At 42.0% G+C, this 23,774-nt stretch overlaps 1 protein-coding gene across 3 annotated transcripts in view; it reads right to left on the bottom strand.

Moving 5' to 3' along the window:
• Positions 1-23,774, bottom strand: part of LOC142590555 (protein kinase C, brain isozyme-like) — a 224,818-nt gene that overhangs the window by 45,895 nt on the left and 155,149 nt on the right. For 2 of the 3 annotated variants that reach the window (XM_075702760.1, XM_075702759.1), the window contains exons 3-8: positions 23,165-23,247; positions 21,928-22,039; positions 17,734-17,862; positions 12,518-12,674; positions 7,876-8,170; positions 913-1,443 (exon numbers count right to left, since the gene is read on the bottom strand). In XM_075702760.1, coding sequence (XP_075558875.1) covers positions 913-1,443; positions 7,876-8,170; positions 12,518-12,674; positions 17,734-17,862; positions 21,928-22,039; positions 23,165-23,247 — 1,307 coding nt within the window. Of the gene's footprint in view, positions 1-890; positions 1,444-7,875; positions 8,171-12,517; positions 12,675-17,733; positions 17,863-21,927; positions 22,040-23,164; positions 23,248-23,774 lie in introns of all 3 variants that reach the window. The other variant, XR_012830180.1, reaches the window with a different exon arrangement.

The following is a 23,774-nucleotide window of genomic DNA, read 5'->3' as shown; positions in this document are numbered from 1 at the left end:
TGCATTTAGAATGGCAAAAATACAGTAGAATAAAGGAAGATGGTATGAGAGATGGTAAATGCAAAACAATAAAGACTTGCAAGTTTGTGCTTGTCTGGTTTGCATCCATTTTCACAGCATCCTTGTTTGCTTGACTCACAAGAGAGTGGTTGCCGACGCGTTGTAGGGCATCACCAATAGGCCCACTACAGCTGCCCTGTTACTGTGTGTACGGCGGCAGAAACAAATGTGAAATGTTCCCAACTGTACATGTATAGAGGCGATGGAATGTTTAAGAAAATGCACGTTTTCGGAATAAGGCATCACCTAGTATCATTCTGGAGGTGCTGCAACCTTACGAGGTTACAAAAAAAAATTTATTGCGCTTCCACAAAGACCGATTTCTTGCTTTGCTCTATGGTTGCTGCCACTGCAGTAGTTTGAGAGAATTCCTGATTCACCTAGTTTACTGCTGTCTATTTACGCCCGCGTTCATGCACTATATAATCAGACTTCTCGTGCATATTGATTCGAGTTATGGCCGTTGGGAAAAGTGATCTCTATATTGTCTCTTATCACTCAAAGCATTACTGCAACTTGCTCACTCGTACCGCTTTACTGTAGGCGTGCGATCGCTTTTTGTTTACCGGCAAGAGCTCGCAAACCAGCAATACCCCCACGCATGCATCCCTTCTAGCGAGACATGCGAGAATTGATAAAACCTGTTCTAGCGATCTAACAATTGATCACTGCAAGATTCTCACTTGCTTTCTTTTTTTTTGATGGGTACGCACCACTGAGCTTGCATGCCAAATTCTCAGCTGTGAGTACAGCGCCCATGTTGTGCTATTCTTTTGTCGTCTGTTCCTTCCCAATATTTGGTTTCTATGATTGCTAGCATACCAACTCACCCAACTTGCCCTTTTGACCCACCTCGGGGGCGATGTAGTCAGGCGTGCCGCAAAACGTCTTGGTGGTCTTCTCCCCCTGGATGCCCTCCTTACACATGCCAAAGTCGGCAATCTTGATATGCCCATCCTGGTCTAGCAGGACATTGTCCAGCTTCAGGTCACGGTACACAATGGAGCGCGAGTGCAGGAAGAAGAGTCCGACGGCAATCTCGGCAGCGTAGAAGACGGCCACGGGCTCCTTGAATTTGCCGCACTGCTGGATCTGAAACATGAGGTCCCCTCCGTTGACGTACTCCATGACAAAGTAGAGTCGTTCCATCGTCTGGAAGCACGAGTGCAGCTGCACGAGGAACGGGGGCTTGGTTGCCAGCGCCAGCACCCGCTTCTCAACCATAGCACATTCAACGTCATCGTCCTGGATGATGACATCCTTCTTCAGCACCTTGACGGCATACAGCTCGTCAGTGCCACGCCGCTCGGCCAGCAGGACCTTGCCAAAGCTGCCTTTGCCCAGCACGAGCAGGAAGTTGAAGTCCGACGCTCGGATCACGTCCTGTGCAGAGAGGACAGCTCCACTTGGGGGACGCATTCCTGACCAAGCTCCTTGCCGACCGCTTTCAGGGACTAACATCTTGGTGCGTGCCATGTGACACACACAGGTAAGTCAAACCACATTGTAATGAAGTCACATCAGGCATGATAATATCTTCGTTACATTCGATATGCTGACATCGGCAAGAAACATTTTAGATTTACCCTGCTAGATTGATATTTTGTCTTATCTGTGTCATATTAAAATTCAACTATGTTCAACAAGTTCAATAAGAACTTGTTCTTGGGCAAGCTGGTGTCTGGCTAAGTATGCTATACACTAGAGGTGAACAAATAACTTTTTTTGAATGTGAATAGTAAGTTTAAATACACAATCAAACATCAAAGAGTCAAGTGCACACACATATACTAAGAGCAAGAATATTTTTTTTTAGTAAAATTGGGCACAGCTAAATGTCAGTGACAAATTATGAACTTTAATGGCATCAGTGATTGTGATTAAAATACTGCACGAATAGCCTCTCAATATCTTTTGAGGCTTGTTGCAAACAAGCTTTGCACGAATCGATTGCTACTGTCTGACTAGCTTTCCAAGAATGCTAAATAAATGGTTGCCAAAACAAGGCAAGGTGCTGTAGAAAAAGAAGAAAAAATTAAGCTGCCGAATGATTTGTGTGCTGTAAGCAAATGTAAAAGGGCTTGCTGCAAAGAAACACTGGTCATAGCTTATAAGATAGAAATGCTACAATGGCCTGACTGCCAAAAGTACTAAATGATAAAATATAAGTCAAACTGACAGGTTGATGTGTAGGCTTATACAGCAAAACCAAACACAAAACTTGCATCATCTATTTTGTTTCTGCATTGCTTCGACAATTTTTTAAAGTGTGAAAGAGCCAAGGTTAGTTTTGCAAGAAATAAATGAATGTTGCGAGATGTTGGATCTGTTCGCCATTTGTTCTATAACTGCACTGCAATACACGAAAAGGAAAATGAGTCACAATTAGTATGGCCGTCTGGGATGACCAATGTGTTGGGGGTTGTTGGTCATAGTAGGTATGCAATATTCGAATAAGTAATATTTACTGAAGGGAAAAAATCATTTTGTGCAGGATTTTGTAAAGCAAAAGAAGAAAAATGATAATGAATGCTATCTTTCACAGGTAAAAGGTTAAGTATAGGGTACATGAATCTAACAGCTTTTAGCCCACGTAGCCATCTGGTACTATCTGGTGAATAAACTGAATTGAATTTGAACCAAGTCCATCCTTTCCAAGTAGAGCATAGCTCGAACCACAGTATATACTGAACAACAATAACGTGCAATAAAGAGGAGGGGTTTGCAAGTTTGAAAATGGTAATCCCATACATAATATTCAAATGTACGAAGTTAATACAGAGAGTCCAAAGTGGAGGTAATGGGAAGACGCGGTGTAGTTTATAAAGTATCGGAATTTTCTTGCATATAGTGAGTGCAGTTTCGTGGATGTGTTTTTGCCACTGCAGTTGGCCATGAAGATAAACTAACAAATTTAATCTCATTAACTTTTTTCAAGTGACAGCTACTAAAGTTTGAAGTATTAAAGAGTCAGTGTTCATTATTCAAGTGTTTTCTATGGCAAAGACTATCGTTACTTTAACTATGTTTGCTTGAAGGCAATTAGACTCAACCCAGTTCAACAGTTTTTGCACATCATTAGGTCTTTTGTAAAGTTCAGTTTTCGGTTCAGCTGTAAGTAGGAGAACATTGCCCCCCCCCCCCCCTTTCCCATTGTTCCGGCATGTCTCATCCACACAAAGCGATTTATTGTGCAGGTTTAATGAGAATTTTACAGCTCAGACGTTCCCTTGTGTGTTCCTTACTCCTTGATGTGTACCAGTGCACAGATATATGCTCAACATGATATGGATGGCTTGAACTGACATCATCCTAGCCGCCATGTTGGACGACCAACAAGGTGAGAAGCTGTGCTTGTTGGCGTCTTGTGAGGGCGTTCTGCCAGATTTGCTGTGGTGCTGGCACAGACGTCAGCAGCGTTCAAAACACATCTCTACGATACTGAATCAGCTTACCTGTGGCAGTTAGTGGGATACAGTGACATCCTTGCCACCATGTTGGAGGGCCAGCATGGTGAGAAGCTGTGTCTGCGACGTCACATGCAAGCTATCTATATACAGGAGAGGGAGCAGAAGGCACACCTACATCCCTGCCTGCCTATTACCAGACAGCCCATGAAAGCACAACTGATGGGGTTTAACATCCCAATGCAACACCAGGGCCCTGAGAAGCACCATAATGGAGGGTTCCAAACTAATTTTGTATACCCGGGGGTCCTTTAACCCCTTCTGTGCTACACTATCATTCAGAAATCTAACTGAAAATGGCCAAATTATTTTTAATGACACCAGTTGCCAACACGTTCATCTCCTTATAATAAATTCGCTTCTGCTCGCTTCTGTCCCATGGATTGTGTGCTGCCATCTACAAAAAGCACGACTCAGCACTGTGATAAAAATAGACTTGTCGGTGGCACCGCTAGAAAATGCCGAGTACCGCTCACAATCTGAGCTAGTCCTTGGCCTTTTTTACCAAAAATCTGTGGCCGAACACAGCTTGTCTAAGGTATGAAAGGAGTTAATGTGCACCTAAACATAAGCCATACAAGTCTTTCTTGCATTCCATCTTAACAGAAGCAAGACGACCGTGGCCGAGAAATGAATTCATTATCACGTGATGAGCAGCAATGCAGCACTGCTGCTGGGGCATCATGGCAGATATGCAAGAGGCACAAGTCACTTCTGGAGGATGAGAGGCGAGGTTTTAGAGCCAGCTCACCGGTGATACCCCCCTTTCCTTTAATAACCTGCAACGAGTTGTGGACACTATACTTGCAAGCAACTTTCTGCGACAATGAAGGAAAAGCTAGGGAGGCAAAGTGCGCGCAAGTAAGAGCATTCTCGAAAAAAAAAAAGCACCACATTATCATCCGGGTTAGTTCAAGCTGGAGAAGAGAAAGCATTAACATCTGATTTGTAACTGCAAAATAAGACACAAATACACCCCCCTGAGTGCTAAGCTCGAGTTATTTTTCTTCGTTTCTCTTTCGCATTGGGTAAATGCGAGACCATTGCACATGGAAGCCAGGCCAATTCAATAGGTGCTCCAAGACGCCAAAAGCGCTGTCAAACTCCACTGTACAACTGGGCACAGTAACACAGTGCCGAAGCTCTGCCCCTCTAGCTCTTCCCTCATTTCCACAGATGGATGTCCATGAGTACAGCACTGACCCCTTGGCTGCATGAAGGCCCACTTGTGAGACAGTACTGTGATAATATTTTACCACGTATAAAGTGCACATTTCGATTTTACTAAGCTGCATTCCAATGCTTTACTTTCGGCTTGTCACTGCTGGTTGCTTTTGCATTTGTTTCCGAATAAAAGGGTACATTCCAAACACAGCTGGTAGTGTCTTTAGTTTCTTGAGCGACAGTTAAATCTGTCGAGATTATGCTTCCCTCGCGTTATTCACCTGGGAAGCTGCAACAGCAGCTGTTATATTTGGGTACTTCCAAGTGTACCCATATTAGGGTAATAAAGTAAGCTTGCACACTAATTCCACAAAATCTTGACTCGCAGATGCAGTTGCATTGACTGATGTTAGGATACCTTAGCAGGCCTATAGCCATGATAAAATGAAACGGCACTTCTCTGCCTAATGTCCTTACATAAGGGCACAGAAGCACTGAGCAGCAACGAGAGGAGGTGGACAAAGAAAACTGGTCTAACTTCCCCAATTCCTGCAGGTCCAAACACATGTATTGCAACAGTTAAGTGTGTCAGAAGTTACTGCTCTATCTCCACCCAGTGCCCCCAACTTTGTGAAAAGCTCTTAAATAAATCTTCTGTAAAGACCTTATTGCTTAATGCAATGATGACAGCGGTATTAAAATAACGGCACAAAAATGCACATAACTACATAAAGGAAATGCCGAATGGATAGAAAAAAAAATTGTGCTTCCATTTAAACTACTTTGGTCACAAAATATGGGGTATGGCATCCTTTTCCTACACTAGTCAAATAATGCTGGGATCACAGCATAATGACATGTGACAAGCGTAATGGAATGGACAAATGTACAGAGAAAAGCCTGCCCTAAACTCCTTAAAAAATGTCATAGAAGCAAAAATAAAAGAAGGAAAATGAAAAAAGGAAACAATCCTAAAGTAGGCAGCACTGCAGTTGATTTTTAAGTGGTTGTCTAATCTAAATTGTGTGGTTTAATGTCCCCAGGTAACACACAGGCTGCATGAAGTAGTATTGCAGTGTGGATGTTACGGATCAATTTCAACTGCCTGCAGTTCATTAAAGGGGCCCTGAAACAATTTTGACGATTTTGTACAAATGTAACAAATCGTTAGAGTAGGTCCTTCTGATCATTAATTGATGCATCTAAGCACTCCGCGTAAAGCAGGGAACTTATTCTAAGGTTTTAAAAATTTGCATCGCTGCCGATCACAGCACACTGCTCGGCTGAATTTTCAGCCGCCCCTACCCATTTGGCGCCAATTGCCCTAATGACGTCAATAGGACGAGCTATCCAAGTGGCTGCCCAGGCGCATGATCAATAATTTTCCAAATTATTAGTGAACAAATGTTGTTTGTAATAGCTGGAATGTTAGTTAATTTGTTTCTATAAAAAGAAAGTAACAAAGAGAATGCACAAGAACAATTTCTTACTACACTTAAGCACTTCCGGCACGCAGCAAGTGTCGTCTGCGTGTGTTACGATGTGCTCCGTCTTGACAAAAGTTCCGCAGTCAGTGTAGGTCTGTCTTTTCGTGAGCACCATGAATCGCCTTTGCTGCGTTGTGGGCTGCAAACGTAGCGACTGGCAAAATGTCAAGCTGCGACATCGTGTCCCTCTGCAAAGCAGCAGACGAGCGGAGTGGCTGCAGCGCATCTGACTGTCGGTATCCGATCGCCGCCAGGATTTGCGCATTTGTGGCCACCACTATATGCAGGAGGATTACTAACAATAGCGTTTCGTGAGTCCGGTAGTCGGGTAAATGCCAGCGAAAAGATAGGGCCTGGTCGCTTGACCGCGCCATTTCATGGGATGAGCAGAAGCGCAAACGTCAATGATCTGCACAGTGCAGCCACCTGATGGCACAGAGCCCAACCAAACACAGCAGCAGTAACTAAGTGTATTCTTTGCTGCTGTTGTAAATTTTTTGCTGGAGCATAATCGTTAAGATGCTGTTTTGTAAATGTTTAAAATGTTTTACACTTGGTTAGAGCAATAGTAGCTCTTTGTTTGGCTGGTTAAGCTCTGCACCAACGGGTGGATGGACCGTGGAAGCCGATCAGGCAGCTCACGTACGTCTACGTTAAAGTTCCTTCATCAGATTGAGTTTATGCCTCCACCGTTCCGTCGAAATGCCCAACTAGCCTTTGGTTACCGGAATACCAGACACGTTTGGCGCTGTGACAGAATGCTTGGAACGCACGCTGCTTCTATACCTCTCACTTGGGATCAACTGCCAAGCAGCTGGTGGAGAGCTTGGAGAGGGTTTGCGCACGCGCTCCTAGAGAACCGGAAGTCAACGACATGATGTGCCATCATGACGCAGAGCCAGTGAAGGCAAAGCTTAGTCCCGATCACTCAGTGAACGCGTTGAAGATGAAATGCATGACTATGGAGGAGGTTAACTTGTAATTGTCCGTAGCTCTCTTAATATGAGACGTTTCATACAAATTGTGGTGGAAATGATGAACATTAGCTGAATCCTACGCGTCTACAAAATTTGCCCGAACCGTTTCAGGGGCCCTTTAATGCTTTCCTAGTGAGAGACGAGCCGAGCTCATCACTTGCGCACCTGAAAAAAAAAAAAAAGACAAACAACGAGCCCAACTCGTCTAGCACTGTTATACCTTTCACGCAGCCCTCAAGACCATTTCAGCTCGTTCTTTGCTCTCTGCTTGTTGTAAAGGCTATTAAAGAGTGAAAGTGTGAGTATGCAGCCAAAAACATGCACTGGAGCACATCTGTGTGCAGTGAATCCTACCTTTGTTAGTGTAAAAAAAAATTATTTTCTAGGCAACTTCATCTTTCTGCAAACTTTTCTCTTGTGGTCTTGTTTTGTATCATGAACAGAAATGTTTGCACACGAAAAGAAATTCTGTCTTTTTTGCACTTTACTCTTTTTTTTCTTTTTTTGCCATCCTTAGTAGATGTAAACTTGATGTTTCTAAGCGTTTTTGCACTCACCCCAGGCTGGAATGCAGCTGCTGTAGACAAGAATCGAACCCGAGACCTTGTGCTTCATGCCCGAATGCCACAGCCACTAAGCCATTGTAGCGGACATGTGGTCACAATACACGAACCCTCTCCCTATGCAATACTGGTGCAGAAGCCCTTCCGCCTCCCTCACCTGCTTGCCCATGTTGTGTGGGATAAGGTCCGAGGAGGCCTGCGGTGTCGGCCGCGGCCTAGATTGCTGGTGGTGCGTTGCTCCCTGCGCAAGTGCTGGGTTCTCGGGGGGCACGGGCACGTTGTAGAATTCGCCCTCCTCGGCCGTCAGAAGCTTGAACCAGCCTTCGGCCGGCGACTTGAGAATCTCTGAGATTCCAAACGAGAGGGAGCCCATGAAGTCGTTGCGCGACGTCCGGTCCCAGTCCCACAGCTCGATCAGCAGTCGCCGGTCTTTGTCGATAGGTTTCAGGTCACTGCAGAGATAAGAAAGCAACAAACGCACATTACCACCATCAAATTATTCAATTCCAGTGCCTTACGTGCCAAAACCACTATCCAATTTGAGAGTTTTAGCTTGTCTATAAACATATTGGCATTTGCGAAATACCAGGTTACTGGAGAACTATACGCTAGCAACAATATTCGTAGCAACATCTCGTGACGCAGAGTTTAACCAGAGCACACAAAACTAATACTGCAGTGACCTACCATATTCTACTTAACTGCTGGGGAAAAGCCCTGGTACCAACGTAATAGTCAAGGTGCAGCCCTCTAACAATTTTATTTCAATAGGAACATCCATGCAACACAAATTTTTCCAAATCACTGTAGTTGCACAAACCATCACAAGATGTCGCTACTAACTTTGCCGTCCACAGCTGCAGTAACTCTGTGATCCGTAAACGGTAAAATGTTCACAGACATGCTAAAGCTCCCTATTATGAAGCATGCCATAGTGGGGAACTTGGGATTAATTTTGACCACCTTGGGTTTTTTAACACGCAAATAAATCTAAGTGCATGACCACTCTTCCATTTAACTTTTATTGAAATGTGCCTGCCACAGCCAGTATTGAACTTGCGACCACAAACTCAGCCACGTAACACCATGGCCACCGGGCTACCACGGCAGGCCATTACCATCATCAACTTGGAGAAGAAAAACCACGCCAACGTGCAGGCGTCATCAGCAGGGTAGCAAAAATACTCGTTCAGTGCAGTGTAAAGAGGACACATGGAAGAAAAAGAAGAAACGACGATACCTCACAACCAAAGAAACGATGTCAATACAGAACAACGTAAAGAGTTCCTGGACCGTCTAACATCAAAGCTTTGATGATCATGGCACCAGCTCCAATTATACCCTTCTTTGAAGCCGCTAACCTCACACGACAGAAGAAGAGGTTTGGGTTTATGAAGTACCACATGTTACGCACTAGCAGAAGAACCCGGAGATTGAGCTCGAGACGTGAAGTCCGATGCACAAAATGCAAAAAAAAAAAAAAGATGTAATAAACCACCAATACAATATGAAAACAAAGCAATATGTGGACGGGGAACGGAAACATAACAAGACAAGAGTTGGACAACTTCGGAAGATGCGAGTCATTAATTCCATGAAACAGTTAACGGTAGGACAAGAGCAGCAATGAAGACAAGAATGACAATGGTGCATACAGCAGGCTTTACCGAATCCTGACTGGGATTTTATCACTTTTGTTGAAAAGTAATACAGTAGACATCAGGTAATTAGACTCCGGTTAATTCGATTCCAGCCAAAGGTGCTGGCCAACACGCATGAATTTTTATGGGCCCAAACTTTTGTTATTTAGATCCCAAAATTGACCTTCGCCAAATAATTGGAACCTGACCAGTCAGCGTGCATGTGCCTGACCCCTATAGTGACCCCAATAATGACTCCTTCAGCGACATTGTTTGTCGCGGCGAAGTTTATGGGTCTGAATGTCTTGAACCCACCTCTTTTCCCATTGAAAAAGCCTATTTTCGGTCTACGTTAGGAAAATTTTCAAGTATTAACCATAGCTCAACATGTCTGATTGTGGTGTATACCCGATTCTAACACGCATATTTTTCTTTCCTAGATAATTTGGGTTTTTGACCCCAAGCTTTTTGACCAAAAACGCCTTCGTGGCAGTTGTGTGCTTCACTTAACTTCTGAAACTCTGCGGTAAAGATGAGTTTAGAGAACTGGCTGCCATTAATTACGCAACCCTTGCCCATTTTCCTTGCTAAAAACTCAATGCTTCTTAGACTTCTGCATTTTTTTTTTTTTTTTTAGTGTCGTTGCTACCTAATTTTCAACTTTGGATACACAGAAAGCAGCCGTGCGTTTGGCTCAGGGGTGTGTTAGAATCTGGCAAACACTTCTAAATTAATCAGTGACATGTTCTGGCATTCTTTCTACATCTTGTTTAATTCAACCCACCGGATAATTTGATCACGTTCTACGATCCTGTCAGGGTCGAATTAATGGAAGTCGAATTTATTGGCACCAGTCATCAGTGCCTTGCAAAAAAGTAGGTGTGATGGTAGTGTCCCCCTCTTTGCTGTGGTTCAGACGCAATGCAGATGCTAAACGACTCACTAAAGCCAACACACTCACCTAAGCCTAACACGAATGAGGCTACTATGAAAAATATTTTGTGTAAAAAAACTTAAAATGTATGGCAAGTTTTGTCTCTCATCATTTCTGTTCTTTTCTGTTTTCTGTTAGCTTGTTTTTCTGTAACTTCTACTACTGTAACTTTCTGTAATTTGTACTACTGTGTAGTATGAAGGAGTCAAATGCTGGGATGCAGCTTCAACAGGTTATATATATGTACAGTTAAGCATGCTACACAAGACATACGAGATGTGGCCACCGACACGATACCTGGTACCAAGAGTAGACAGACTTCTGTTTTTTTCTAACTCTTTTAGTAGTGCACTTATGTCAATATTAAAGGTCCTTTGCCAATCAATACAGCACTTGACTACAGCCTCTAATGTGGTTTCACTATAGCAGCAGAATTTTCACTGAGATAAACTGAAATGAGGCAATCAAATTCTAGACTTACTTTGTTATATCCAATTCGTTATAACCATGTTTAATATATCAAATTTTAACTGTACTATGCACTCCGCCACCACAGTGAGTCTGCCAGTCCTTCAATCAGCATTCATAGCTCCACATTCATCATCAAGAGGCACTATAGAAGGTCGTTATCTGCACACACACTTCAATCTTTGCATCCCTCTCCTCCTCAACGTACCCCAACACTCAACGCAAAGGATTTCATTAGATCTACGCTACCATACAAAAAAAATACCAAATTGAAAGATAAATTTTTCTCAACAGTCAGATATACTGCATTGCGAGAGCTGTACAACTTGAATGCTTGTTATTCCACACTATACATTATCATGGAACAGTTGGTGATGGCATCAAGAATGCACATTTCAATGTGTTTAATTCTGTTAACGCGAGTGTGCAAACTTACGGTGGCAAAAATAATTTCATGCCAATTCTAGATATATGTCCCACGCGAGTCAAAATTTAAAGATATGCAAGTACCACATCGCTGGACAGAAGCAAGGTAATTTTGTTTGCCGTCGCATGCAGGAAGTCGTAATATTTTTTGTATTTTGTCTAATTACATAATGAGTTATTAATAAACTACTCAAATAGTATATTCAAAGCAAAAGTATAAATGAGGAAATTGTAGACTATTCTGAAAAATCCCCCATCCAGCTTTCTGTCATTTAATAATTGCTACATAAATATTTTTTCCCAAGCCTGAAAGAAAACCTGCAAAATACAAAAAGTGCCGAACAACGTACTGCGCAGTACTTTTTGGGAAGCTGGATAGTGATCGACAATTTCTACATGGTTCACGACATTGAAAGCCACGAAGATCTGCATAAAGGCACAAGTGCAGCCCACACCTATGTTCACAGATTCTCTGCTAAAATTAAATTATGAGGTTTTATGTGCCAAAACCATGATCTGCCTATGTGTCACATCATAGTGGAGCACTCCAAATTAATTTTGATCAGCTGGGGTTTTTTTAACATGCACCTAAATATAGGTACACAGGTGTTTTTGCATTTCGCCCCCATCAAAATGCAGCTGCCATGGCTAGGATTCGATACCGTGACCTCGTGCTTAGCAGCGCCACCTTAAAGCCACTAAGCAACCACGTCGGGTAGTGCTCTCCTATAATCTTTTATACGTTACAAGGTTGCATCGATATACAAGACTGCACAGAAGCTGAAAAAGCACTGCGAGTGCTTGTAGAGGCTGCAGTCATCAAGGGTTTGACCCAAATGCCAGATGGACATTAGAACCTTCAATTAGTGAGATTCACAGCGACGACCGCTCCAAAAAAGTCTTTTAATGCTCAATTTAATTGTCATGCAGTTATAACAAGCTCTACTGAGCAAGCTTTCAGCAGTGTGCTGACTTCCTATACAACTTCGAATAATTAGTGCTGTCAAAAGCATTACAGGTTGTTGCGTTCTCCAGGATCATATATCTTTTTTTCCTACTGCTTAAGAGGTGTATCTATGGCGTTATACTGTACAGTATTAGAATGGGTGACAGGTAAAGGAAAACACAGTCAAGTGTGGCAGAGGGTTAGGCAGACTGATGAAATTGTACAATTTGCAGATAGTGGATGGCTTCAGCTGACGCAGGCAGTGCTAACAGAAGATCATTGGGAAAGGCCTTTCGTAGGTGCAATGCAATTATAATGTAGTCTGACAAAGGTGCCAAATGCTTGCTACTGTCCTTTCAAATGATGCATCAAAGGGGCTGCTCACAAGACAAGTGTCTCATTCCACTCGGGGTTGAGGCAGGCCTTGATGGTCTTGGTCTTCCGCTTGGCGGAGTCACCCATGTCGGGAATCAGCTTGAGCTTGACGTAGGGGTCCGACAAGCCATTGGGGTCCATCGGGATCAGGTTGCGTGCCTGCCGCACTGCACAGACGGGGGTGGATGAGGCTTACCAGGCAGAAATGCACTCGTTACAATGTACAAGGGTGGTCTGGACTGGCCATTTCACAATGCAGAGGCTAAAAAGGCCTGTTAACAATAAACATCTTTAGCTCAATTAGCCACTTTGTCAACTTTTGTGTACCTCAACAGAAATGCTTAAACTATCCTAAAAAATATTCATGTTGCAAGGTTAGAGAATCTACAATTCATTTCCCACCATGTGCTACTTGAGGGTACAATTAGTGGGCTTTTTGTAAAAAACAAATAAGTGTCAAACAATGCCTTAATTTTTGGATGTTTTCTCACTGAACTTCTTTTGACTTGGAAGGCATATCATCTGGCATCTAAATGGTTGCTTGTAAAGTCATTTGTGCTATTGCTAAGAATGAAAACTGCAATTTATACACACGAATGAATGCAGCTACATAAGTTTCTTGAAGTGTTCAGCCTCGTTGGAAACTCCGCGTGGTAAGCATTTTTTTCATTTTTGTTTAATTGAATGACCGTGGCACACTGACATGTTTTTGTTAGACAACTACACATGCCTTCCAGATCAGGCTTTCTCAAGCATTCAGCATTCTGGCTTAGGAGCTAAGAACCAATGCATTATGAAATCATGGCAACTTGATGAAGAAATTAAGTTTTACAATTAGAGGCACACGAATATAAACTTTTTCGAATACGAATGTTAAGTATTGAATATTGAATCGAACGTCTAAAATTAAAGAACAGTAGCATATTGTCATGTGGTAGTGACACACAAAGAACACAGTAGCAATACTGTGAAAGACGAAACTAACTTTTATTGGGCGAACCTGTGCCCACAAGAACAGGCTACATTTAAAGAACGGCGACAACGGCGAACATAGTCGGCGATATATAATATATATAATATATTCACAGCAGGAATGTTTATTTCAGTATAATTGTATAATGACAAGTGCAAAAAAAATAAAGCTAACTCTCAGGGAGACAGGATCAGCTTTATAGACAGGATCACTCATTGTCATTAAATAGACTGTATGAACAGCCTCTAAGCATCTTTAGAGTTTGGTTACAAACAAGCTTTCTAAGAATGATTGGCTGCAGTATGATTAACTTTGCAAAAATGCTACATACATAATTGCCAAAGAAGAAAATAGAGGCTGCTGAAGGACTAGTGTGATGTAAACACGTGTAAAAGGACCCACTGCAAAAAAACAATGGTTGCAACATAAAGATCAAACTGCTACATGAGTAGACTGCCACAAACGCTAAATGACAGACCACAAGCAAAAATAACAGGTTGTGATGTAGGCTTTCGTCGCGATACTGAACATGGTGCTTGCATTACTTGTTTAGTTTCTGCATTGTGTTGAAAACTTTTTGTCATTGTCTCACTTCTGATAATTTGCGCTAATTCGTTTAGCAGATGGAGAACAGTAATTAGACAATAATAGATGTATGTTGCGAAATATTTTGTTAGTTTCAAATATTCAAAAATACTGAATAGTTTCTGTTCGAAGGCAAACACAAATATAGTTACCATACAATATTCAGCTCATATTCAAAAGTTAATCTACCCGTTCCATTACGCATGCATGTTTTGTTATTGAAGTATTTTGAAACTGTTTTATCACAAAATAAATACACAAGGAGGAAACAGCCTAAAATCAACACCTGTGCTCTGCCAGGTGGGCTGCATGAGCATCTTTTCTCTTGTATTAGCCAGCTAGACTAGCAGTCGTCAAACGAAACATAGTGCTCATTCTGCAATAATTCTACCACCATCTCGCAGACATTTTGTTTCACAAAAGCACACCGAAAGAACATAACCGAAACTGCCTGCTGTGCGCAGTCTGAAGTAATGCAGACTTGCACCAAATTGATGGGAGGAAACACAGTGCATGAAAAGCAAAGAAAAGTAAATTTTTATGCTAACAGGGTGGCAGTCACACATATAATATGTGAGCATGACATCAAGAACCACAGCGAGCAATCCTCCATTTCCACACATGAGTAGGCATGATAAACATGGCATCCATGAAAATGGCAACTGCTGACCCAAGAGACCCTATGTCACACCTATAGGGCTCCCCTCGAGAACAGTGACTAAGTGCAGCAACAGATGGCGCTACAGTAGACTGCCATACTCAAGCATACCAAGCCATCATTTGAAAAGGATGCACCTTTTCACCACCGGATGATGCGCTGCCTCATTCCAGTGCCAACGTAATATCAGGCCACATGCAAAGCTTAATGAAGGCCACACTCTTGGCACATCACTGAAGAGGGATAGAAAATCTCTAGAAACTGTTAAGCAAGAAGGAAATTCAAATGCACACAAGAGAAAGCCATGCTGACTGCAAGCATGGCTTTCTTCCGATATTGAGTCACGTCTAAGACCTCCAGCAAGAAGGGCACTTAAACACAGCTTAACTTTTCAAAAATGTTTAAGCATTATGTTTACCAAACAGCACACTGCAGCTGCTGCAAATTCTATTCTTTGCTAGTTGTAGCAGTATGTAGTATTTCTAATAATACATAGCTTAGCAAAATGTAAAAGCTCTAATAATATGTAGTTTTAATGTTTGTGAGCCCGTACCTTTTATTTGGATGAAGGGGGGTTCACTTTTCGTTACTGTACATGTGTGCTAACGTTTATTCCATGATTAGAACTTATGAATTTTGATATACTATGTAATACATCACTTAATTTTTGTCTATATGTTTCTAACTTGATTTCCCAGTTTACTGCAATTGTGCATTTTTGTTATCATACTATCTCCCAGCTGTCATGTGCATGTATCCAGGGGAGCAGCCTAGCCATGATTAGGATCTGAATTCCTGCCAAATTTTGCAAAAATAAAGTGATTTTGACTCTGAAGTCGTTTGCTGCCAATCCGGGCACTTTCATGCTTGCCACTGCGAGAAATTGCCTCTGGTGTTGTGCCAACTATGCGTGTCTCGGTGACATGCTTGGCTCTCCTACTGCCACTGCGGGTGGTGCAAAATAGTCAACAGGGAGGATACTGTCGCGTGCAAAAGCTGCTATAAGAATCGTGTTCGCGGCTTTATTGACTGTACAACGCAGGTCATCTATAAAATCCCGCTTGATTGTAAATGCTGCTATATCGGGCAAACAGGGAGGTGCACTAATGATCGCCTGTGTGAGCATGCCGCTTCACTAAAAGGAAACCTATACAGTCATCTGACTGTTCACTGTAACACGTGTGGTTGCACCCCGATCTTTAAGAAGTGCGAAATAATTGGCAGATATAGTGAAAAGTGTGCGCCGGAAATCTTTGAGGCATTTTGCATGTTCAAAAGTGGCGACGCATGCGTCAGCTCTGCGTCCCTCACGCTCTCAACAAAAAAAAAATGAATTATCTGCGTTGCTGACGCTTATCCTTCTTTTTCTGTTGTTTATGTCACATTCAATGACGTCTTTATATGCTGCTTCTGTAAATAAAGCATTTGGCTCCTAGTCAGCGCTCTGTCCTATGCTCTTTATTCACTCGTCCTGTGTTGCACTGTTCCTGTTTTTATTCTAAAGATGAACCAACCAGCCCCATTGAACACACTGCTCCTACTGGGGTCTTTGCGACCTGAATTTCATGGAGCAACTCCACTCACTCATGCTGTGGCATATAACTCGGGATTCGCAGCACTTACGCACTCTTGTGGCAACCACCTAAATATACTAGGTAGTGGTGGCAGAAGATTACATGACCAGCACTGCTGACCTGGAATCAGATGTATGAGAAAGTGCAACTGCACACATTGTGACGCACTTGAATATGAAATTCAAATATTATGACCATTGGCAGTTTCACTGGACAACACTGTCTACAGCAGAAATCTGAGCAATACCTTGTAAACACTCTCTTAAAACATTGAAGTGTAAGGGTCAATGCTATTTCTCGTTGTTCCTATAAAGATTTGGGGGGGGGGGGGGGCACTGCACCAACTGGATGCATATTACCACCCGAGCCTCTCCTTAGAGCCACTGAGACAGTAGTACTATCACAAACGTACAGTGGTGACGACCACAAAAAGTGATGATCAACAATGCTATAAGAGATGAAAGCCACAGCTTATCTATCAGGCACACCAGAGTAGGCCTCTCTAGAACAATTTTTTACTATTTGTGGTCCATTGACGTGCACCAATGTCTCGACACTCAAACATTTTAGTAACTATAGCTTCCTAAGCAAAAGTAAACAAGCTATGCAAGGTTCATAGAAACAGAAATGAATGTCAAACTTCTATCACCCTCTCAAACACATCTTGCTTCACAAAAAGACACTGAAAGGCAAGAACACAACCAGAAGTGACCAGCCAAAGGCAGCTTGGTGCAGCCATACATGCACAGAAGCTCCTCCCCCATAGCTTTATTTTTCCTTGTTTCTGCACGTACAGAGAAAATTAAGCAATAGCAAAAGGCTCAACAGTCTCATGGTGGCTTTTGCTCCAACTACAGTTTGGCTCACAGGCTTATTACAAATAGGGAAGCAACAGTTCCTATGTACAAAACTTAAGACAGGTTCATTCTTACGTACAACCTATGCCGTCATCATAGGCATAAGGAATGTGGGATGATAATATTTATTAATACAAAACAAAACAAAAGTATATTGGGCAACAACAAAAAGACCATCGGCACACATGCAAGTCATCAACAACCCTAAAATCGTACCTAAACTTACTGAATACATCTTCCTATAATTCGTTTAAATTTCTTATAATCTTCTTAAGTCTAAAACACTTCTACCTTTACTTACAAGACTAGGTATAGAATATACTACTGTCTGTAGGTAGTTACAATCTTCACAGTTCCTATACTCTGTCTGCAAATGCATTATTAAATATATCGAGAAGACGTACGTGCAGTATAGCTTATTCTGTACATACAAGAGCAGCTAGAAATTTCAACTTCATGGCCAGCAAAGCTTCTTCGTGGGTATAGCAAATGACACCTGTTACATTCCCGATATCTGCTGAAAGGCCACACGAAAAACACAGGCGTCAAGTTGTCAGACATAAACAACGTGCAACGCACCTTCACAGGTGAGCCGTGTAGTGGTTGCCGAAACCTTCAGGTGGATACGCCCTCGCCGTTCGGTGTGGTCGCAGCCACAAAGGTTCGGCACACTCTCTTGGCACCGTTTGTGCACGTTCATGTCGCAAGCTGCACATAGAAGGACACAGATATACACTCAGTGCACCTCCATACACACCAATTCTTTGCACCACCGCAGCTGGAACAAGAACCACAAGATCGGGCAAGGCAGAAACTGGGGACAGAAAGCATCAAAGGCTGCCCTGCTGTCAAAATATTTGTCAACAGATCACCTATGCTGAGCATGCAAGAAATGATGCAAGATGATGGAAGGCATGCATGGTATTTTCTCCCTTTCCACATCACACATTAGTCACAGAGTTTTGTATTAAGATGAAGCTTTAGCTAAGGGCTCATTCTGCTGCCTCCTATTCAAATAACACAGAATTTATTTTACAAAACAACCCCTGTACTGATTTGCAAGAAACTTTTTGCATTTACGAGAAAAGGCTAAATTGGAGTGACTTTTGCAAACCAAATTTTGAATTGGGGCCTGAAATTGCGTTTCTTTGTTTTTTTTTTCTTACAATTGCTACAAATCAGCAAAACGAATAGAAGCAGAAAGTGCACAAATCCTCAACTCTGCACCAAAAAACAGGCATCACAGTTCGGTAAACTGCATCCGTTAGAACATCTAAAGGAGCTAAATTTGATATACATCAATGTTCAATTTACATGAATTTGTAAGAACGTTTACAACGGCATTGCAAAATTCCTACTTCTATATTAAAAATTAAATTATAGGGTTTTACGTGCCAAAAGTCACAATCCAATTATGAGGCATGCCGTAGTGGGGGATTCCGGATGAATGTCGGCCGCCCGGAATTCCTTATCATGCACCCGATGCATGGTACACGGGTGTTTATTACATTTTGCACCCATCGAAGTGCAGCCGGCGGCGGTCAGGATTCGATCCGACACCTTTGGGCTTAGCAACGCAATCCTCCTCACATATTAGTGGTATATTTCAGAGAGGTGTATAACGTTAATTTTGTCCGCTTAAGGTGTATTATTAGGTGCAGTTACAAAAGTGCAATATCGTTTTTCATTGCCAAGTTACACACTTGCCAACTTGATAGTTTTTATGAGATATTGCAATTTTCAACTATTCTCATTTTTGAAAATCAGCAGCCTAATAAAGGATCTGCTTCCTACAGTCACTAGATATTAACTTTTTCTTTTACATGCAACAAACTTCATCAAATTCGGTGCGGTCATTGTCGAGAAAGATGGTTATCGATTTCCGTGTGCTTAGACAGAAAACCCCAAGCTAAAGCTTCATCTTAAGAGCGCACTTTTCTGAAAATTCGCAGTGGAGTTGGCACATGCGGCCAATGCGGCTGTTCCTCAGGCATGGGCATGAAAGGCAGTACATAAATTTGCCTAAATTTTGCCCATCTAGCTTTGAAAAACCCATGGGGTTTTCATATTACTGTCTCCTTGAAGCTTCTTTTCTTTTATTGCAAACTTTTTGTATAACAACAGAGTCACATTGTGCTTGAAGTGCAAAGAGATGTGATCCCACAAGAGTGAAGTACACACAAGCGTTGAAAGGCCCTGCATGCTTCTCTAATGTTTACACCACCTCTTGCACTGTGAGAGAAATAGTCTTTGCCAGCTCACTCAGCCGTGCACTTTGACCTCATTTACATTAGTCTCATTTTAAGCTCCTATTTCCGCTATTCGATGGCTTTCAGGGGATTGCAAACAGCTAATTCTTCATAAATTTCAAAATTATAATCAAGTACAGCTAGTTTTGCTCACCAAACGTCCCTACCTAGATTTGATGATGCACATAATCAAATGTCCAGTAGAACCTCCTTATTGTGAAATCGTTGGGACAGAGAAAAAATCTTTACATCAGTACCTTCACTAGAGCTCTATAAAGCTATTTTGCCCTTTCTGTAACTATTATAAAAGTTTTCTAACCACAGTTAGTTGGCTGTCATTCAAAAGAAGTCAAATTTGCTCTTTACTGAAGTGAACATTCACATGCTGCTATCATTACACGTATGGATGCTGCCACTGTTTGACAAGCACACCGTGATAGGAAGCCATGATGACCACACGGACGAGAATTCGGGGCAGCCAGTGCAGACACGTACTGCTGTAGTCACTGAAACGGTGTGCTGAAACCAAGGTGAGTGGGAGCATTGTCTACTCCATCATAATCTAGAAGTCTATTCTTTGTGTCCTCTTTTTCTTCCTTTCTATATCTCTTTTTATTAGTACTTTCGTTTTCTGTCTTTTGATGGCACAACTATTCATGTCCTTCTGGATATAGTTAGGAAATGCATATTTTTATATATACTCGCTTATTCCTTATAGTCCTGTTTCCTATATCAATGAAAAAATGTGTGGGCACCTATGGGAATGAAATTGAGATAGGTATCTCTCTTTTCCCTATAACTGCTAGTTCATTATATATGCAGGTTCACTTTAACAAATTTCCAATGCATTGCAATTTATATGTTGGTAAGCATGCAATAAAATGAATCATTTGTGAACATAAAACAGTTGCATAAAATGTGAAACTAACATACAACACAACTGAACTGCAAAGAACAGAGAGACAGCTGGAAAGAGCTGTGTGAATAAAATCATCATCATCACCATCATCATCATCATCATCATCCTTTTTTATGTCCACTGCAGCATGAAGGCCTTTCCCTGCGATCTTCAATTACCCCTGTCTTGCGCGATAAATAAATTTGGCATGAATAAATCCATGCCAAACCATATAAGAGCCGGCTAGTACCTGCAATTCCCATGGTGAATGAATAATTGCAACATCACATTTATTTCTGGTAAGCATAATATGAAGCTCTGATCTCGGTAATGAATGTAGCCAGTGACTGTACAGAGCCATGCTGCCAATTTTGGCAAACACTTGCAAGTAAACATTATGGTGCTTGCCACATCCGGCATACATTATCTCACAGCTGGGGAGGCAGAGCAATTAGTACCCCAGCATCACAAGCAAATACAATGTTGCAGAGGTCTTTGGATCGTGACAACTTTGCTTTTATATCCACTGATAGAAGTCTTTGCAAAGAAGATTCTTCTTTTTTTTTTAATTCAGACAGGTGAAAGCTTTGTGCCCATTTATTTTTTTTTTTTTAATGAAGTGCCCCATTGCCTTATTATGCTGTTACAACACTGGCTCCCATTATTTGTAGCTCTCTGGTCTATCAATTTGTTTTGTTTGCTGAATGCGTCTGCCCTATAACATTGCTTCATAAGCAGAATGTGCATAAATTCATTTTACGATGTGCTACACGCATGCAGTACAGCAGAGAGGTAATAAAGAAAACCAATATTATAATGCTTTGCAAGAACAAAATCTACACATGTATAACTGACTAGGAGATAATGATCGATTTGCTGCCCTTCCTGTGCCCATCCTGTCTGTGTATGCTTCATCCTGCAATTTTTTAAACTGAGAACAGATGTCAAGGGAGAGTGTACCAGCTGGGATTCTCTGTACAGCTCCAATCTCATGGCTAAAGTCATGGCAATTGTGTTCAAAGAGCAAACACAACAGAGAATGTGTTCACGCATGCTACTCTACAATTTTCTCTCTTAGCACACTAGCCTCAGCTTGCTCCTCTGACAGCGAGGTCCGCCATCATAGCATTGCAGATGGAGTCCTGTACAAAAGTTTATTCGAAAAGTTGCGCCAATGGCCTATTGTTCTGATCATGGTTCAAGTCATGTCAGGTTGTCCAATTCACTCAGCCTTTCATTCATTCATTAGATGGAAAGCAGGCCTGTTAACTAATAAATGATTTGATCAGTTATGTTCTAATGCACCGCTGAGTCTACCAGTGATGCTGTAGTGGGAAATGATTTTGACCCCACAGGTTTCCTGAAACACACACATAGCTAAGCACATAGGTGTTCTTGTACTTCACCCAGTTTGAAATATGGCAGCCACGGGTGGGAACCGAACCTATGTCCTTGCGTTTAGCACCAGAATGATATGTCTACTACCAACATGGGTGATCACATGTATGGCGCTTATTGGGATTGGAGCAAGGAAACAATGAAAGGTGCAGAGTTGTGCACACAGGTTCACTAGAGCGAGTACAGCTAGCTCCATGTTGCATGCCACCATACACTGCACACACTCACCTTTGCATTTGTAGCCCTGATGGATGAGACCATACAAGAGCGAGCCACAGTGGTCGCAGAATGTTGGACTGGTGTACGTCTGTAGCACGAACTGGTGCTTGGTTCGTGCATCCTGCGAGAACCGTGCCAAAAAGAAATCACTAACGCAGTTCTACCCAGCTTTGTAATCCTGTGTGCTAAGACTTGTGATATAAGTAACATTTTCCCCAAAAACCTTCCATCACATAATGCAGGAGAAAGCTACATGTGCATTCTGCTGCTATGCTGACCAGGCCTCAAGCACTGGCTGGCTTCGACTGCATGATATCAACCTCGGCCCTAACTCAATTAGTGAAATAACAGTAAACTAAATATCTGATTATCACATAATTACTGATGTGTGCCACCACTAGTGATGTGCTTTCAAAAAAGAAAGACTATATTATCTCCACAAAAATTTTGGCATTTAACATACAAATCACACATATGTGCATGTTCTCAGTACATGCCAGCATAGGATGTTAACAGGTTGTGACTACAGTCGTAGTGACACATTGATAATTGGCCATGCTCAGTAATTTTGTTTGCACTCTTCAAAAATTTGAATGCTTGAACATCGAGACATGGGCCATGTCTTCCTCCGAAAGTTAGAAGCCCTAAATCGGAGGGTGATGACTCGGAGTGTTCTGTTAAACCTCTGCAATACAACTTTAGCCAGAGGTATGTGGCTGTGCTCCCATCATGCAGCTTAAGTAATGACAGCACATGCATAATAGAACATGCGCAAAAAGTATTCTCATGCAACATACCTGCAAGGACTACCAACTAAAATTTACTAAGAGCTGAAAGACATTGTGTAAACCTCATGTACAGCTTACACAGTTCTTCCCCGTACATAAATTCTTCACCATATTCCTTAATATAAAAAGCCTCCCGTGTTTCTCTCGAGGCGGCAATTTCAATTCATCCTAGTACACGCCTAAATTACAGCTCGCACTCAATAACATATGTGGCTAAGTGAGCCCTCCCAGTCTTATTTAAATTTTGTGCATGCTCCCTCATACTTTCATGTCATGCAGCAACCAGACGGTTCAGCATCTGCCTACTTCACGTATGAAATGCCCTCCTGAACTAAATAAATTTCAGTTGGCTTCGGTATTTATCTTTGTGTTGTCATTGTGCACAGTTTTCGTGCCTGCTCTAATATGGGAACAAAACAGCAATCAGCCTAACAAAAACTTTTGATGAACACACTCACGTCTGAGTCGACGCCCTTGTCCTTGCCAGGACACTTGAAGGTGACAAACTCGTGACACCGCTTGTGCACAACAAAGCTGCATACTGCAAAGAACATTGTGGCCAGACAACAGGGTAGTCCTTAGTCTGCAGCTTTTGTTCTCAATGGGTGGTATCCCAACCACACTGATGGACTCACTGCTCATGGTGCACAGAAAAGACCAAGGAAGAACTAATGCAGTGCAACAAAACACACACTGACACCTGTAGGTTCATTGTTACTTGAATACAATTCGGTTCGATTGCACAAATATCATTCACAATCGCATAATCAGCAGATTAACGAAATAAAATAGTCAAGGTATTCCTCATCTAGAAGAACAGGAGTGCAGTTAAACCTTGACATAACGAAGTCAGTAAAATCGGCAATTTCTTTCGTTTTATCGAAGTTTCGTTGTACTGAAATTCGACTTCACTTATACTTGTACTGAAATTCGAATTTTATGCAAATAAGTGCAGTTGCCCATCGACTTTTCTTACGCGGGAAGGACCGCAGAATCTTCCGATTTGTCGGGCAATTGAAAAAAAAAAGCAAATTTGAATGAGAAAGCAATTCATTCTGATGAAATTGG

The sequence above is a fragment of the Dermacentor variabilis genome, chromosome 8 (genome assembly GCF_050947875.1).
Source record: "Dermacentor variabilis isolate Ectoservices chromosome 8, ASM5094787v1, whole genome shotgun sequence".
Classification (NCBI taxonomy): Eukaryota; Metazoa; Arthropoda; class Arachnida; order Ixodida; family Ixodidae; genus Dermacentor; species Dermacentor variabilis.
The sequence above is the reverse complement of the archived record's forward strand: the minus strand, read 5'-3'. Positions and strand labels throughout refer to the sequence as shown.